General features: G+C 37.5%; 1 protein-coding gene across 2 annotated transcripts; it reads left to right on the top strand.

Annotated features, from left to right (window-relative positions):
- The first annotated feature begins 1,700 nt into the window (after nt 1-1,700).
- Nucleotides 1,701-19,332, top strand: ninj2 (ninjurin 2). Of its 2 annotated transcripts, none has more exons than XM_056748693.1 (4): nt 1,701-2,044; nt 17,928-18,138; nt 18,210-18,338; nt 18,487-19,332. In XM_056748693.1, exons 1-4 carry the CDS (start codon nt 1,871-1,873, stop codon nt 18,510-18,512), a joined length of 540 nt encoding a protein of 179 aa, XP_056604671.1. In that variant the 5' UTR covers nt 1,701-1,870; the 3' UTR covers nt 18,513-19,332. The 2 variants fall into 2 exon arrangements, with proteins under 2 accessions (XP_056604671.1, XP_056604672.1); XM_056748694.1 differs by having other exon boundaries at nt 1,707-2,044; nt 18,210-18,382.
- Nucleotides 19,333-19,457: the final 125 nt, after the last annotated feature.

Raw genomic sequence — 19,457 nt, 5'->3', positions numbered from 1 at the left:
GCACTATTGCAGCTGCAGTGGCACTCAGCCCTTGTTCTGTTAATGCCCCATTGTGTATTTGTAGAGATGACCAGCACTGGTTGTCACCGTCCCAACGGGCTCAGAGAACATGCGTGCTGTTGCATGCTGCTTCTAACACATGTCTAATGCTCTCTATTCACCAATCTATCACCTGCCATCAACACTTCAGAAGATTAGTAACATTCTAAACCTTTTCTCCCCCTCCTACGCTTTGCTTTCCCCCTTAGTGAGGCCCGAAAACTCTGCAAACAAAACGTGTTTGACATACCTGCATTGGGGCACTGCAGATAAACGGATCCCCTTTTTGTCAACACACACCCTTTCTCACAACTCTCCTTACCTTGGAGGAATTTCTGCACTTTGTTATCTGGTTGTTTAACTGATGCTCTCTGTGTCTTCAATTACGCCATTTATTATTCTCTCTCGTGACTCCATTCACTACTGTGACTGGAAAATGAGTCATTATGTGCTTGGCTCTGATAATAGTTACCAAGAAGACAAACGGGTCACCGAACGCTTTCAATGAAAGTGTTTAATGCTCTTATCCAAATTTAACCAGGGGCTTCTTTTTTATGGGTCGACATACTAGAGAAACCCGTGTCATTACATGAATGATCCTGTAGGTAGACAATAGATTAAATACTGTAATTATTTAGTAGCTTAAAAAGCGATTTCCAAACAGGTTGAGGCACATGTTAATGTAAGGCCTTTCAAACAAACAAGTCAATGTTTGGAAAGTGCTTGAGCACAGTATTTAGAATTTATAAGGAAAATATTAAGAGACAATTTTATATTATCTGTTTTTCTGAATTGTGTTTAGGTAAAACGGTCATTTTTGTTTCATTCTGTGAACTACTAACAATATTTCTCCCAAATTTCAATTATAAATATTGTTTCTATTTGCATTTATTTGCAGAAAATGAAAACTGGAGGTTGTAATAACATAAAAAAATGTTTTGTGTTTTTTCAGACCTCAAATAATCCAATGAATACAAGTTTATATTCACTTTCAAGCAACAAAAGTGTAATATTTGTGCATGTATTTAGACAATGTTTAAACATTATTTTTATGCGACGACCTTGATTTTGAACAGTTTTCATGTGTCTTGTCAAGCTGTCAGTTTTTCACATTGCTGTTGGATCACTTTGTCACTCCTGAGGTTTGTTTTTGTTGAATTTCAACAGACGCCGGACTGGAATGACCACAATACATCTAGAAATGCTGAATAAATGAAACTTTGGAATGGTTTCTTAATCTTTCCGTGGCGGTTTATAAATGTATACCTCATAATAAATGTTGGTTTGTTTCAGTAGGTTCGTTCAACCCAAAGGTTGTGTTTGTCTGTTACCAAGCATCGTTTACATTTTATGAATATGTTTACACTGTTTAGAAAAACTGTTTACCTAAAGTTTTATGCAAGCAAATTTGGGATTAGGGAAAGTATTTTTACCATTTCAAAAATGACACGCTTTGTCGACAGTGGTCGTCCGTTTACCTAACTTTGTCTTTTTGTGTGTTTTGTGTGAAAATACTGACCACACGTTTTTAAGAATATCAGAATGTGGTGCGTGAGCAAACGAGCGCTGAATGTCGCGTTTGTCTGGATGGAGAGATTTGAGGCCACTGAGAAAATAAAATCTCGTCTTTGCAATCACTGCAGACGATGAGTAGAGGACACAGACTGGTTTAGTAGTGTTTGACTGGTTTACTGTTTTAAAAGAGTGCTCAGCTTTGTTGCTCTTTCTGTGTCGCACATACAGTATTTGTGACCCAGTCCAGTGGGTTGGAGTAGGCTGGAGTACAAAAAAGAATGAATAGTACTCTTGTTCGTGGCCTGCCGTCCATGCTATGTGCCGCGAATTTCTTCAAAAGCTTTTGCCAACTTTGCCTTTATTAGCATCTAATGTAGGCTGTCTGCGACATTTCAGCCTGAGACAGAAGAAAACCGTGCAGCTCACAGCAACGACAGACGTCTGCTCACCGTACATGATGCCAGCTTCAAGAGGACAGCCGAATATTCAGGTATGCTGAGACGTCTAGAGGCCATTGATATTTCTTTGAGGGCTGAAATAGCATTCTTTCCATTCTGTCCTCTTCTTCTTGTTGCCGTCTCTTTCTTTGTCCTCACACAGGGGTGCAGAATGTTCTGTGTATTTAGAGAAAGGTGATCATAAGGTCTCTTGAGCTTCTCTATGTGTATCAGCATCAATCAAAGAATCAATTAGTGATGGACTGCAAAGACGTGCTGAACCTGTAATGTACCTGAAGATCAACAAAGCGTGCACTTACCAAACTATTACTGGGATTGGAGGATTGTCACAAACCTCTGACAATGATTTTTGTGTACTTATTTATAAGACTTAAACTCTTAAGTGTTTTATTGTCAGTTTAGGAAGGAAGAAAGCGCAGTTTGAAGTTGACCCTTGTGCAGACGTTGCTGTAATAATTGAAGAGTTTGGATGCAAAAAAAATGTTATCATGTGGTGTTTTATTGTGTTAGTTAGCTGTATTTTTTGATTATGGGTTAAAGTAAAACTAACCAACTGCAGTTTGATTGATATAAATTAGAATGCACATAAAAAAATATGATTTTTTCATCTCATTTTGGAACCAAACTCTTCAATTAGACACATAGATGAAATTTCACTTCCTAGGGACAAATTCCAGGAGGATTTGTTTGTCACACAGTATTCCTGCTCTTTAATTTATATGTCTCACATTAATCTGCCAATTATATCCCTGTAAAACAGTTTTATTCATTTCTAAATGACATACCACAGCTGTCAGTGTGCATGTGATTTTTTAATATAAACGAATTTGATTATTATTATCTTTTACAAACCAGTAGCTAGAAAAGCAAAGGCAGAAACAGTTATGAAACTGAGGTCTCCTACAGGTCACTTAGTAAGTAGATGGTTTGTATCTCTATAGGAGGACAAAGACACATATGCTTGCGCATTATGTGCCCAACAAACTTCTGTCAGCTCACTAATCTCTGTCGAATCCGCAGTATTTACAGAGAGTTGGGATTCCATTTCCTTTGGATTAAATACCCCTTGCAGACAGGGCAGTTAGAGTACCGTATGACATCACAGGACTTGTTGATCCTTGTGAAAATTATTTCCAGTTGGCGCCACTAGCCAAGCGGGCTGCACATCGACATATTGCACAATTCCGCTTCAGGCAACCCGAGTTTGAGTGCTGACCTGTGGTCTTTTCCAGACTCCTGTTCTCCTCTCTTTAATTTGTAGGATTTCCTGGCTCTATATTGTCACATTCAATAAAAGATTTCAAGATAAAGCATTGCCACAGCATTACCAAGAGATAATAGAGATATTGCTTGATTTTTATCCTATACGAATCTAAAAAGTAGTAAAAAAAATTCAACCAACGGCTCACTCCACCCCTCCCTTTCGAAGCATTACGGTGGCTGACACAGAACTAAGATGTCATTTTGTTTTTGTTTCTTTGCTGAAGGAGATCACGTATTTCCAAAATGCGCTTTGTAAAACAGTTTGTCCGTTTAGGGCTTCTGTAGAAACTACATGGTGAATTCCATACAAGGGGACCCCTGGTGTATGTAGAGAGAAACAGCTCATTCATAGGTAATAAAAACATAACGCTTCCTTATGTAAGGTCTTTATACACCTCTGAACACACAGTTATGCATATTATTGCTGTTCTGTCAATAGATCCTCCGAAGAATAAAACACAGCACTTTTAAATCCTGTTTTCTCTTTGCTTATGACCTGCGTTGCCACTAATTCTCTAACTCCACATTCTCTACAATCTGTATTGTACTGAGCTGAAACATTCAAAGTGTGTTTGTGAAGTACAGGGCGGCGAGAGCTGATTCTGGGAATTGGCTGGTGCTCTTTTGACCTGATGGCACCCCCGTGCCACTTCAGCCAGACTCTATAGTGGGCAGTAGCACCTGAGCTGGCATTTCTCACAGTAGCGTTACACATTTGAAGGCACGAGTCACGCGTTGAATGTATGCCCTTCATCACCACATCTTCCTCCTCCTTTTACTCTCAGTTGCTGTTAAATATTAAGGCACGTTACAAGGGTACATTTTTCATTCATGTGGAGTTTCCGTGGATGAAGTATAGGTATAGATCACTCAGCGTGCAGGCCTAGATCATGTCCCTTAATGCAACGCTCGTGTTACCATAACAAAAACGTATCGTAATGCACTGAGGAATGCTGGCAAATATGAGTGTTTCCAGATGTGAGATGCATAACAGATTTGTGCAAATATGATGTCATCTATGAAGGGGGTGTGTGTACATTTCGGCACGGTCACATTGCAGGGAATGCAGTGGCATCACATTTCACTTCAATGAAAGTATAATAAAGCTTGCACTGACTTTGAAACTGTGATGAAGAAACACATGTTTGAAAAGTAGTTTGATAAAGATTAAAGTGAAGGCGGATGCTAAAAGTGATGCGGTCATGGGGTTGACATTGGGGGACAAACATGAGTTGCGTAACGACATTAAACAGGGTATTTTGTAATTAGGTTTGTTAGCTGTAATAATAACAACACGCTGTTTAATGTTTGACCCTCATCCTCTTATTATTACAGTCGTCATCTGTGCTCGGATGTTTGGTTGCTATAGTAACAGACACAGATGTCAAGGGCTGCTGCTGTTTTTGTGTTGGTGAACTTTGCCCAATGCCGTTATTCATCCTCATATCGTTTATACCTCATATCAAATAATTCTGTGATGCGTAGAAGACATTTTGAAAATTGTTTTCGTTTACATACAATAAAAGACAAATGTTGCTTAGTAACCAATATTCTTCAAAAGATCTTGTGTTCTGCAAAAGAAAGAAACTTTACAGTTCTGGAGTGGCAGTGATAGTAAGTAAATGGGTAAATGAAAATGAACGTATTTTCTTTGTCTCGTAAATTTGTTCTTCTTTGCTTGTTTTAGAATAAAGCAACACTTGTCTTCTTCAGATGGACATTGTTTGCTGCATATAAAATGAAGTCTGCATTTTATCCACAACGTGAAACTACCAAAACAAAGAACATCAGAAATAATATAACATAATATAATATATAATATTTAATATCTTAATCGTTCAAACATATAGCAGTGAAGCTAAATGGAGAGCATAAAAAACAGATCACATGTTCTTATATCTGTTACCAGTCGCAAAATGTCCAAAAAAGCACCATTTAAGTGTTACATCATTTCTGTCTGGACAGTGTTAATGTCACATTGAGTCAAAACTATTTCACAGAACCAGCCCATAGTTTCTCCAGCATAAAGATCAGAGGTACTTTTGTTTTGGGGAAATTATGCTTTATAAAATCTGAAGAAGTCATGCTATCCATCTGGCAATTTTCTTTTATTCAGAGATAATCTAATTGTACGAAATTGCCTTGGGAGTGAGGAGCTTATATTTAGAGCGCACACTCCATTGTGTAACACACATTAACTCTATGATATAACTGCGGTAAAGTTTTTCTTTAAGAATGACTGCTTCAACATGTGAAAGACGCTGAGGCCACAATTCTCAAATTTATTTAACCTCACACGCATGTTGCGTGTTTTCAGGAAACACTTTTGTGTTCCGCTCCACTGGAATCCAGCCTGACAGTCGCTGCTGACGTGTTTATCCAAGTTGGTTTCTCAATCTTCGTAGCTGTTAGGCAGTTATGGGAATTGTTTGACTTGTGTCAGTGAGATGCATACGGAGTAAAATATGAGTGTTGTGGCCCTTGAGGTCACAATATGTCTTATTGAAGTCAGAGAAGGTTCTTAGGGGTCAGAGCTATCAGAATGAGTTATTTTACCTGTGAAAACTGAACATTGGGCCCCTTTCACAGGAGCTTCTTATATGAGAGACCTTACGTGCAGCATGTTGCATCAGGACGAGAATACATCAGTCATCAGCCCACAGGCATGATAAGCTTTTTTATAGTACGGTTAAAAAGTAACAGCGGAAAGGAAATCCAAGCTTTGAAACCCCTGACGTCAGTCTAGAGAATGTTTGTTTAAAGTTATACTGACACTGCATGCAAGTGTATGACTGAACCAAGCTTAACCGGATGAAGAAAATGAAACGCATTGCTTTTCTTGATTTAGTGTCTCTGTGACAGCGTTGTTATTGCTTTGTGGTTTTGACATGGAATATAACTTTGAAATCATACTGGTATAAGGTGTCCCAATAAAACATTTGGAGGATTTAACCAGTGAATGTCAATGCATTAGATGCCAAATCAGAAAGTGGTTTATTAAAGAACGATAGCAGACCTTATAACGCAAACAAATAAAAGCAAAAATAAAATAAATAAAGCAAACATTGACAATTACTTTATCCGTTTATAACATTTGTTGATCTTTGGTGTAGTTATATTTTGTAGCCAATCCAAATAGAATAAAAATATGTCTTATTATTAAACACGTCTCTCTCCATGAACATGGCCATATAAGCTGATGTTAAAAAAATAAAAGAAAACATAATTTGTAGCAATTTACCTGGGCCTTGATTTAGCAAGCAAGCATTGTACAGAACATCTACTGTACATGTGTGTAAGCTTATTTTACTTGCCAAGCCTGAGCTTTGGTGTATACTTTTAAATACAGCAACATGAATAAAAAGGTTTGAATACAATATTTTATAATATACAGCTGCAGAAAAATGAAGAGACCATTTCAAACAGATTTAAAGTTTTTCTGTATTTACTATTTACCAAATAGATACAAATATTTCAGACAAAAATATTGTTTCCATTTCTATTGCAGGAAATGAAAACTGAAGAAACAGGTCGAAATAACAGAAAACATGCTCTGCATTTTATCAGACTGTAACAATGGATTTTTGTTTTTCATTTGAGTTCTTTCATGTTGTTTTGTTTTCCTTGATTCCCTTGTTTGACGTATCTTGTTCTGATTGGTTAATTGTTTCATTGTCATCAGGTTTGTCGTTGTTAGAGGTACTGGACTGGAATGACCACAACACATCTAGAAATGCAGATTAGAACAAAAATTGGAATGGTGTCTTATTTTTTTCCTGCGTCTGTATTTGTAAGAAAAGCAAAGACATTCAAATTTAGACACTTTTGTTTATGACTGTGTATAAGCTGCAATGGTAAAGTAAAAGGAATGTAAACAAAATAACAAAAGAAGAGTGACGTTATTTGAGAAAATGTGCATGTAGCATCATTTGTGTCTAACGCTACATTTGACTTGTGCTTAAATGTGCAAATACAATATCATACTGTACATCAACAGTCACACATGTCTGGATTAATGCTTCTGACCATCAGATTTAATTTTCACAACCCAGTGCCTATGTACAGGTCCTCTTGTTCTTCAGGATTCCTGCGTGTTGGACTCACACATGGTACTGCTGGGTCACGTGTTTGATCACGGCTCGACACTGACTGTGTGATTGATCGCTCGTGGATCACCAGTCGGTTTAAGTTTCTTTATCCTGACACGTCTGCGCGCTCCTCCTCATTTGAGATTCTCTGAGGGAAAGATGGAAGGAAAGCGTTCTTCGATGGGAGAAACCAGTGGGGGCTCTGCGACGAAAGACAAGAAAGCCCCGGAGGAAAAAGTCATGCTGAGATGTCACACGTGCTGGGGAAACATGGCTTCTCTCGGGTCATGCCTGCTGCTTCTTAACCCTCTTAAACTACCCCTTGCTTTCAAATCACCATCACTGTGAGCTTTCATGTCAGCTATGATGATGTCTAAGAAGATAGCCTGTAAACAGCAAAGCAGCTCAGTTTCATTCAAACACTTTTTGTTTTTGAATGTCTTTAGATTTGTGAGTGGTTATGCACTCTGTGTTTTAGATTATATAACCCGTCTGGATTCCAAACCTCTCTCTTCTTCCCCCTAACTGTTTAAGCAGACTGTTGGCCAATGTGTTTTCACTTAAGAACGTGTCACACTATACATTAACCCGAGTCTTTCAGCTTTCAGAGGGGCATGGCTATAAAACACTGTGTTGGACTGATCCACAGTAGTATATTACGGGTGTGGATTTGATACCTCAGCCATTTGTGAGACCCTCTGTGACCACCAGGAGACCAGCTGGTTTATGGTGTACTGATTGAAACCAGCTCCATGTGCACAAGGCAAAATAACTAGTTAGTTTTAAAATCGGTGAGGAAGGTGACAAATATTCACATTGTGGATTTGTCACGTTCAGGACTGCTTAGATGCTGTTTTTAACCTTTGTACCACAATGTGTTTTAGTGTGGAACTGCGACACCTCGCTCCTTTTTGTAGTGAGCAGTGATGTCCAAGAAACGTGACATAGATGTCGAGGGTTGTGACCTTGGGATTCAACTTACTGCAGTGAATTTCCCAAGCAAAAGAAAGATTCTTCTGTGACAGGAGCTGGTTCAGTAAAGCACAGGCCTGTTTTTCTGTTTGGCATTTTTTGGCATTCGTCCATTCTGTTGTAAATGGATGTGATGGCATCAGAGATGTTTGATGTAGTCTGAGATTGTTTATATAGTCTCCGTTTGACTCGTTCAGAGGCCTTCCTGTCCATGAAAACATGCTTGTCTCTTTGATGGATATACACGCAATTCCATTCTTTCTAATGGCTTTGAATGTTTTAGCTTTCCGCTTGCATTTTCTAATTTTGAACTTCAGGCAAAAATGGTTTGATTGTTTTATTTTGACAAATAGAATGTGTGTTTCACAGTCACTGAAATAACTTGATAGACGCGCAATTCATAGTTTGGGTGCATTTTAAAATGAAAAACGCATTAAGAAACGCATCCATTTGTGTCTGACAGCTATAACATAACAACAAGAATTCCAAATAAAATAAAACATTTCTGTCATTTCTCTTACATTGTGAAAGATTTACTGGAAACCAACTGTAATTTTACCTTTTGCAAATGGGAAATTCCAGCGTCATGGATGTGAAATTTTGCGTTATGGACGTGACATAAAAATGCTCAGAGAATGAAATTGTTATGATTATATTGAACCATCTGTTTATATTTTACTGAACCCTTGTTGGGTCTTAACATGACAAAATGTCAGTCTATGAAAAATATATATTAAAAAAAGGGAAATAAACATGCGTTATGGATGCGACAAAAAAAGAAGCGTTTTTTGGGAGACGATAAACTTTGTTGGAGTTCTGTCAAATAAAATGCACAATCCTGAAGCAATAATACCCAATGAATGGAGAAGTGATGCCAATTTATAGAACATCAAATAGTGACTTTATATTCATTTTCATGCGTCCATTTATGAGGAATATGAAGCGTTATGGACATGACAATCCTGAAAATGTCTCTTACCTTACTAAAAAAAATCTTGAGCTAAAAATAAAACTAATGCTTAACAAATTTGAAGAGATCTCACATGAGTATTTGAACCACTAAATATTAAAATCTGTGCTGTTAGCATGGTAAAAACCGCTGGTGAAAACATACTTTTCTTGGTAAGGTTGATATTTTCACAGAATTGCCCAGATATACATATTAAGTCAATATAGCGAATAACTCCAAGCGAAAATAATCATAATAAGTTATGCTTTGGACAAAATGTTTTAGCTCTGCATGCCATCATGTGTCCAATTTTTTCTCCAGAGGAATTTATTTGGTCTAGAGTCGCTCTTTCAAACTCAATTTGAATTTTTTGGGAGGTTCTCCTGCATGTTTCTCTGTGTGGAGGTAGATTTGACCTCATCTTCTCAACAGGACGGAGGCCTTCAAGCACCCCAGTGGAAGTCTTTGAGAAACTGCGTGGCCTTCAGAGCTCGATGACTCATCAGGGTCCTATAAATCTCAAGTCAGCATTACCTAGAGCCCATTCACAAACACACGCATGATAAAAAATTCTTCATGTGTTTTCAGGCACGCCTTTAGCCGTTTGACAAACCTGGTGTGTTTTGCTGTAATGTGGAGGTCTTTTGTGCTGGGGTTAAACTCGCTCAGTTTTCCTGTGTACATGTAGCTGTTTGCTAGCTCATTGACCAGAGAGGAATTTGTATTCACAACTCTCCGGTATGAAAGACATTCCGGTCCACATGACTAAACCGGTCAGGCGTTCCGGGGCTTTCCAGAGCCACCGCTGTTGTATCAAGGCTGTAATGCGTTTTATGTGCTTTGCCTTGCCCATGCCAACAGTGAACCAACCACACCTCTTCATAGACGGCACAATTCACTCATACACCAGCTTTAGAGTGTGTTAGTGGAAAGACACGATTAAAGAGCACTGATGTAATGACATGGTAACATGTTGTACGGTATAAATCACGAGTCATCATGAGGTCAGTGTGATGGGACGAAATCTCTGCAGTGTAACCATCTCTCATTCTGTATGAGCTATAAATTCTCTTCAAGTCATCTGATTATAGACCAGTTGATGTTAATGAAAGGCAATGGATATTGTTAATGAAGGGGAAAATAATTTGGTCGTGTTGGCACTGTGCAGTTTTATCTTATCTTATCACACCCTTACTGCTGGGATAGCATGCATTTATTTTTTATTTTATTCTACTTTTTCATTCATTCGTTCATTCGTTTGTTTGTTCATTATTTTCCTCATTCTATTCTATTCTATTATTCGATTGTGTTCTCTTATTCTTATTCAATTCAAATTTCAATAATTGATTGATTAATTCATTCATTGTTTTTGTTTCATTATTAAGTTTTGTTTTGTTTTGTTTGATTGGGTTTTGTTTTACTTAATTCATTTTATTTAAAAAAAGATATATAACATGTGAGTTTATGTGCTTTAAAAGGAAAGCCGCCATAGTTCTCCCCGGTTAGCAACATACATTTTTAAGCACACGACGGCTCCAAAATTCACATGACCTATCGCATGAGCTCTGACTGTGTGTAATTTAAGTTGTAGATCAAAGTGTGACAGTTTCATCGAGTAATGGAAACCACAGACTTTATTTTAGTCATAAAACACAAGCAAGTTTTTAAAAACCTCATTGGAAAATCTCAGGGGAAATCATGGAGAATTTACCTGCCAGTTTAGCCTGTATATCTCCACTTAACAGCTTTATGTATATGTGGTCATTACTTCTGAGTTCCCATTTCAGTTTTAAGTGCATCGATGGCATAACTATTGTAGAAGGGCCGGAGAAAATAAAAACATGCTGTTGAATTGTACACAACAAGGGTTGGGAAAGTACAATTTTATATGAAACTATGTCCTGCTCCAGTTTGTCTGAGATCATGTTTTCACGAGAAGGGAAAACAACAGGAGCTCAGGGGAGGTATAGATTAAGCGAGGGAGGAATATAAAGTGAATCAGATTGATAAGAGGCTGGAAAACCGAGCTGACAAACACAGACCTCCACCCAGTTCACCCACTCCACACATCCTCTGAACCTCCAGATACATGTGTATCAACACTCTAGCCTCTTTATTATTGTTTCCAGTATAGATATGAACAGAGAGAGAGAGAGAGAGACCTCATCACATGCACTGGATAAGATAAACTGTTTATCACAGGACAGAGCAGACAGTGCGCTCATGGTTATTTTGAACTGAATTTTTTAAAGAATATGAATGTGTGTGTGTCACTGTCCCCTGCGGTTAATGCTCCACATCATGACCCAGTTTGAATAAAGTGACATCCCAGTTGTCCAGCTCTGTGTCCCTGTATCCCAATAAAGTCCATCGGAAGACAAACACACATTTCAAAAATCCCGTCATGTACTCGCTTTCACTCCTCAGAGCATCATATGTGATTATTTATGCGTCCTTGTTGTGACACTGCTGGAAATGTTAAGGATGTTTATTGGGTAGATAGGGAAAGAGAAGGCAAGATTTTGTCCTGAAGCATAGTGTCATAAACATTTCCTGTTCTCTCTTTTGATTTTAAATACACACACACACACACAAGGTCAGTGGTGGTTTTTGTGTAAATTCTTTCAGAGTATTGTGAGTCACTACTGTACTCAGAAGAACATGTTATTGTTAAGTACATGTTAGTGATGATGTAATGAATAGAAGTACGTTTTGGGACGACAAACGCTACTTGGAGATTTAGTGTGTTAGGGATTCAGCAAAAGAAGTGGAAATGAGTAACTCAGAGTTTAAACGGTCTGTCTTTATAAGCAGAGGCCTGTGTGGTGTCTCACCGTCTGCTGTGTGTTCGATGAGCCACAACCTCAAATCTAGTTTATTTCTACTCTCTATTTCTGTACCTAAATCCTCTTTTTCTCAGTCTCCCTTTAGCCACATCCACATGACAGATTCAAATGAAGTCAACCACACGGTTAATTCACGATCCCCTTCCTCCGCCTGTTTGAAAACATCAGACTAAAATCCCCACATACACACTTTTACTGTACACTATAACAGCTGTCTCACTCAGCGTCAGGAAGTAAATGGGCAATTCCGTGAAAATTTCAACCTTACCACGAATAAATGAAGTTCTTACCAGCAGTTTTTACTATGCTAACAGCACAGATTTTAACATTTGGTGGTTCAGATACTCATGTGAGATCTTTTCAAATTTGTAAAGCATTTGTTATATTTTTAGTGCATGATTTTTCATAGTCAAGTAAGAGCCATTTTCAGGATTGTCACATCCATAACGCTACAGATTCCTCATAAATGGACACATGAAAATATATATAAAGTAACTAAATATAAACAGTACCATTCATCGGGTATTATTGCTTCAGTATTGTGCATTTTATTTGACAGAAATCCCATAAAGTTTATCGTCTCCCAAAAACGACCTTCCTGTTTTTTCACATGTTTATTTCCCTTTTTTTAAATAGATATTATCTTCATAGACTGACATTTCTGGATGTTTAGACTTACAGTAAATATAAACGGTTGGTTCATTATAATCATTACAAATTCATTCTCTAAGCATTTTTATTTCACGTCCATTATGCAAAATGTCACGTCCATAGCGTTGGAATTGCCCAAATGCAGGTAAATTCTGTTTGCGAGCGAGTTAGTCAGTGAGTAAAAGTTTGGCAGTGTCTTTCTGAGGTCTGGTAACATTTGGTAGTCTTAAAGAGACAGCTGTTACAGTATCTGCAGACGTGTATAGACATGCTGTCAGCTATAAACTTTTTATTCGTTTATACAGGCTAAAACCGTTCATGTGAAGTCCATAAAACATTCTCTCAATGGAGAAATAAACAACTGTTTAAGTGTCAGACACATATTTACAACAGTCAATGTGAGAAGTAGTGTTACAATTCATTTTGACAACCGATATGAGATTTAAAAGCTTTAATGCTTGACATTCTGAATTGTAAAAGCAATAATAGTGTCCGAAGTCATAAAGCTTTCTGTGAATAGTGAAAAGTTGTGCAATTTTGTGCGATTCTGTTTGCGGCCACTAGTTGGCGACTCACTTCAGGTGTATATAAAATATATATATAATGAAGTGTTATGTTTTTTATTACCTTAGAATGATTTTTTTCTATCTACGTACACTGCGGGTCCCCTTACATGGAGTTCACTATGTTGTTTCTACAGAAGCCCTCAACGGACAAACTGCTCTACAGTGCGCGTTTCGTAAAAACGTTATCTCCTTTGTCAAAGAATCGAAAATGTGACGACATGTTTGTCTTGTGTCAGTTGCTGTAGTGCTTCAAAAGGGAGGGGTGGAGTGAGCCATTGGTTGCAATTTGCAACCTCACCACTAGATGCCGCTAAAATCTCCACATTGCTCATTTAACAAATGAAAGGAGCACAAAGTTATCTGGTAATTCAAATGTATTGACATTTGAATGGAGGCGAGATATGAGTATGTGTGCGAGGTCACAGGGTTCCTTACAGGATTGGTGGGCGAGGAAAAGGGATGTGTCCAAAGAACTCCTCTCCTTATTCTCGTTCCCCTTTTTTTATAAGAAGTGAAGATGTTCCAGTGTTTATAGCAACTGTCAACATAAACAAGCCATGACCGTTTCAAAATTGGAACACCCCACAAAACGCCTCGCGGTTAACTTAAAACTAAGAAAAAATGTGTTATTGCAGAGATACAGACTGTCAGTGATAAAAGGATTAGTTTTATTGGTTTATACAAAATAAAACCTCCATGTGGAGTCCGTAAACATTCTCTCACAAAGCAACTATTCTCCTAATGGAGCAAGTAACAACCATTTCGGTGTCAGATATTCACCCCAGTTGAGGTGTCAGATGGGTTGGTTATTTGTTTAAAGGCCTTTATAAACATACACAATTATGCACATTTAGTAATTGCACACTATTGTGCATAAAGGGATTTCTTTATTGTTTTACTATGAAAATAAATTTTCCACGCTATAAAAACTTATTTGATGTCATTAGATTTATTTCGATTTTAGCGCTATTTTACAATTTTGCACATTTTAGGGGTAGACACATAAGAAAAACATTATAGAGATAAATATAACAAAGAGAATTTATAAAATACATGGTATTAGGATTGGAAATGTGTTATATTAACTTATTTAGATCACAAGGAAATGTTTGCTCTCTCAGATTGTTATGAAAGATTCTCAAATCTTTGTCATTCTTTACCTGAATTTGTTTTAAGTATGTACGTGTCCTTGTTACTTTGGGCCCTACAGTTGCCAGAAAACGTATCTGTACTGTATCTAACATTCCCAGAATGCCCCTGATGACCTGTCAACACATTCCTTAACTTATTGACATTGTAATTGGCTAGGAAGTTATTATACCGTGTCCTGATTGGCTGACCCCTGAACGATCTTGTGCAACATATATCTTTACCAACTTTATGTACGTGGATCTGTTCCCATGACAACAACAATGTAAATGTTGCAGTGCAGCGACTGATGCATACGTGATTGCACGTGTTGATTTTTTTTCAATTCATACAGAACCTTCAGATCATCAATCATTCTAAATCGATAATAATGTTTTTATTTCTCAGGTTTGTTCATGTGTCTCTTAAAGTTGGGTAGACCGTAGCTCAGAATTCTGAGGGGGCCTGTTTCAAAGTATTCGGGCATGTTTGAGCAAAATCCACATTCATGTAGGGTGTGTACCTGTAAAATCACACACTGTCTTTCTCATCACCGTTCTTGTTTGCGCACCTAAGGCAGGTGCAAGAGTTTCATTCATGTAATTATGAGATGAAGTTGAGACACACATAGGAGTACAAGAAGGTGCGGTATGACAATTTATCATGATAATACTGTAATGCCCCGAGGGGCAGGTGGCAGGACTGAAGGGTTTGTTTTAAACCGTTCGGCATACGCTGTGATCTCTGTCACCAAACACTGCACCCAGTAAAACATTTATCTAATCATCTTGAACAATGCAACAATTTAAGGTTACAAAACTCATTCTTAAGTCAAAACCGGAATTTCTTGCAAAGTTATTTCATTTAAATAAATAATTAAAAGAGTTTTTTTTTTTTTGTCATTTGGCAGACGCTTTTATCCAAAGCGACTTACAGTGCACTTATTACAGGGACAATCCCCCTGGAGCAACATGGAGTAAAGTGTCTTGCTCAAGGACACACTGGTGGTGGCTGCTGGGATCGAACCAGCAACCTTTGCTTTACCAGTTCAGTGGTTTAACCCACTAGACCACCATCTCGCATCGCATTATTTAATTAGTAAATGTTTTTTTATGTTGTATATATTTTTCTCCAATATTGTATAATGTAGCTGTTGCTATTTGTAAAAATCAAAGTCATTGGATATAAATAAATATAATATATAAATAAATAAATAAACTATTCCAGAATGAATGAAAGACTGGAAATACGGAGCTAGATCTCTCTCAGGGGGCCAACGATGTGTCCAATTCCTGACTTCTAAATTATACTTCAGTCTACCCCCACAGCCTGAAGATCTGTGAGTCTTGGTCAGTTTCCCACTACATAAATATACTGTGTCCAATCTGGATGTCTACAGTATATTCTGTCATATAAGAGTTTCATGAGAGACTACAATGAATAAAAAAAAAATCAAAATGTATTGAAACAAAACCTTTCATTACAGTGTTGAATGGTTGAATGACGTGCAGACCTAATGGCTGCAATTATATTTTTTCTTAGAATTTAAGACATCTTTTCCCCTTTTCCCCATTCTCTGTGATAAATGTGCTCTCATAACATGCTCAGGGGTCCGCACAGATCCGCCCTCCTGACCCGCACGTGTTTCGAGACGTTGTAAAAGAAAAACAGAGCAGAAAAAGATATTTGTTTGAGCGAACCCTCCTTGACGGTTCCCATTTGCTATTGGACAAGAGGGCAGCCAATGAACGCACGGGGAGGTGGACTTCCTGTGGGCCGACTGCACGGGCCCCTCGTGTAGAATATTCCTGACCTCTCCCATGGTGTTATTTTAAAAGGAAAGCGTTACGGATAATGTGAGCCTTCGCATGTGGTATTTGGAAGCATGCCCGGTCTTTATGCCGGGCCGGGATTGGCTGGGAAGATTCATGGCTCCCTAAGTGTTTTTTTTTAAAAGAAGCCATCCATATCTCACATGTATGTAGCACGTATGGTAGAAAGGAGGAGTGGACAATGTTAAGGACAACATGCTTCATAGGAACATTTTGATCTTCTGTAGATAAGAAGCATGCTGGCCTCCTTTGAGGGACGTATGCACATGCTTTAGCTTCAGATCATGTGTCTAGGATCCTTATGTAAGTGTAATCTCTCCCACAATCAACATACATGTCTCTGTCGGGTCCTGTAGAAGGTGATTAGCAAGTGTTACAAGAATCAAATATGAGAAGAGTATTTCACAAAACACCGGATTTGCTGCATAAGTGTTGAATTGATTTTGAGATCTGATAGAAAGTAAATGTTTCAAGCAGCTGTTAGATAGCAGATACCATATCAGCAAGAGAGGATGTGGTTTATGACTTAAACTGTTTAGTGGGACATGAACACAGATACAAATATGTTGCATTGCATATTTGGTACTAAAATAAGCTACATAGTTTTATTACTGTATGTATTGTTGGTGTAAAAATATTAACTGCACACTTGCACTTTTGACTTTTATATAGGCTATTATAGTTGCCAAGAAAAAACAAAACTAGAAGAAAAAAGATTTCTAGCGCCCCCAGATGTTTTTTATACGTCGGTGCACACTGAAGAAAACTTTATTGTAAAATGCTGCCCTCTATTGCAAAAAAGCTAACTACACATGTGCATATGTAAATATACAGTGTGAATGTATGTTTATGTTTTTGCTATTGTTAAAAAAACGTGTTTATTAAAAAAGTGTTATAGTGTATGGATGTTTAGTATAGAGGATGAAAATTAAATGTGTTTTTTTATATCGCTGGAGGTGATGAACACATGTCATCAGGAATTTTTATAGAGGATTAAAAATCTAAAAATGTTACATTTAAACCCATTTCACTTTGCATTTCCTTATTTGAGCTATAATGTGTTGCTGAAGAAAGTTATTTTTCAGACAAATTGAACAAATAGAGAATATAAATGATTCACTATACTGAAAATGTGACTGAATACATTTAATAAATGTACTAAATGTCTAAAGCTACCATATAAAAATAGCACTGTAGAACCAATAATTGATTTCAGAAATGCTTGCAAATGAAATGTAAATCTTGGAATGCCCTGAAAGGTGCTTTGGTGCAAGGATCTGCTTTTTTCTAATATCAAAATGTTTCGAGTCTCACCATCCATACAGTGAATAAAAATGTGAGCTTTTTATACAGTTATTTTGAAACAGTACAGTACACATTTCGTTTTTTACCAGCTTTGCACCAAAGGGTTTAGCGTAGCAGAGCCTTTCCCTTTGAAGAAGTGGTCCAGGGACTCTCAATACAAACAATCAGACGATCTCTCCTCACAGTTTATTTTCTGCTTCACTTTTGTTTAAACAACTAGCGGCCTAAACCGGTAACCTCACAGAAATGTTTTTCAAGAACTAGCATGACTCACCTCAGAGATTTCAGACAACAGTCAACGTCTTTCTGGTTCAGCCCGCAGGAACACTCAACATGAATCACTATGCCACTAAGAAGACTGTAGCAGAGAGCATGCTGGATGTGGCGCTGTTGATGGCGAACGCTTCTCAGCTGAAGGCCGTTCTGGAGCAGGGCCCTGAGTTCAAGTATTTCCTCACTGTGATCATTCTCATTGCTGCTTCTCTCTTCTTCCAAGTGCTCGCTGGGGCGCTCTTCGTCAACATGGGTAGGCTCTACATATAATCATGATCACAATGAGAACAACAAATAACATACAATCTTGTTTTCCTCATACAGCACGCAAAAACCTCAATGACGTGGCCAATCAGAGGAAGCTGGACATAATGAATAATGTGGCCACTGGGCTGGTGTTTCTTACTGTCATCATCAACATTTTCGTCACGGCTTTCGGTGTGCAGAAAACAGGTCTCTATCCTAAACAGTAAACTGTCTCATACAGCAGCATACAGGTGACTTGACAAGGTTATAAAAACAGTGCCAAATAATGTGGAATACATATGCAAGCGAATGAAAAATAATACAAAATTTTTACTTTTTTGTCAATATCTTTCAGGATCTCCAGAACAACAGCGGTTGTAAAAGTCCAGAACATTCTGAAGGACGACATGAGACACTTCGTTCCAAAAGTGTTTTGGGAGATTCTACCAGAAACATACATTATCTGTCCTTGAACTATTACAGTGAATGTTTCATCCAAAAAGTATTTCATCCCAAAAATGTGTCAAACTGACTGATGTTTAATTTCTGTGAGTTGTTCTGTAAAGGAATTTGTCATTTATTAGGTTCTTTTTACTTAAAACATTTTTGAAAATCACAAATCCTGTTCTTGTCCTCAGTCAAATTGGACCTACAGCTTTCATTGTGTTCAAATTTTACTGAGAAAAAAACTTGATCAATATTAAGTTTAAGTTGATATCATTCATATCAATTGATTATAACATGAAATTATACATACATTCTACCAATAAATACTTCTTTACAACTACCCCCTTGTTTTTGGTCGGTCCTGTCGCGTTTACATAAAACTCAACATAAAGTGCATGCAATACGCCTTTGCTTTGACTCCGAGGAAATGACATCATTTGACTGAGGTGAAGCTTACACTGATCAAGGTTGAGTTCTGTCATTGAACTTTATGATTTTAAGCTGGTTTTTGAATGTTTTTTATGAGAAGGACTAGCTTATGTGTCAGGCCCTGTCACTGTAAATTTATGTTTCTGGTAGAATGTCCCTTTTAATAAAATGAACTGTGAATGAGATAACATTTACCAAGTAGGATGTCTGGAACTAAATATAAACAAAATAATATAAACTAAATAAAGTAACCTTATTTCATTATCTAATCTATGTAGTGTAAATTCTGTTCTCTGACAAAAAATAAAGGTTTATTCTGAAACATCATTGTTTCTATTTTGCTATATTTAAATGATATCTGACACCTCATGTTGTAATTTAAGCATATGTTACTCAACTTAAACAAGGCTATTTGTAACACAGAGGAGTTTTGAGGACTTTAGACTTGCT

Source organism: Triplophysa dalaica, chromosome 5 (assembly GCF_015846415.1).
Source record: "Triplophysa dalaica isolate WHDGS20190420 chromosome 5, ASM1584641v1, whole genome shotgun sequence".
Classification (NCBI taxonomy): Eukaryota; Metazoa; Chordata; class Actinopteri; order Cypriniformes; family Nemacheilidae; genus Triplophysa; species Triplophysa dalaica.
The sequence above is the reverse complement of the archived record's forward strand: the minus strand, read 5'-3'. Positions and strand labels throughout refer to the sequence as shown.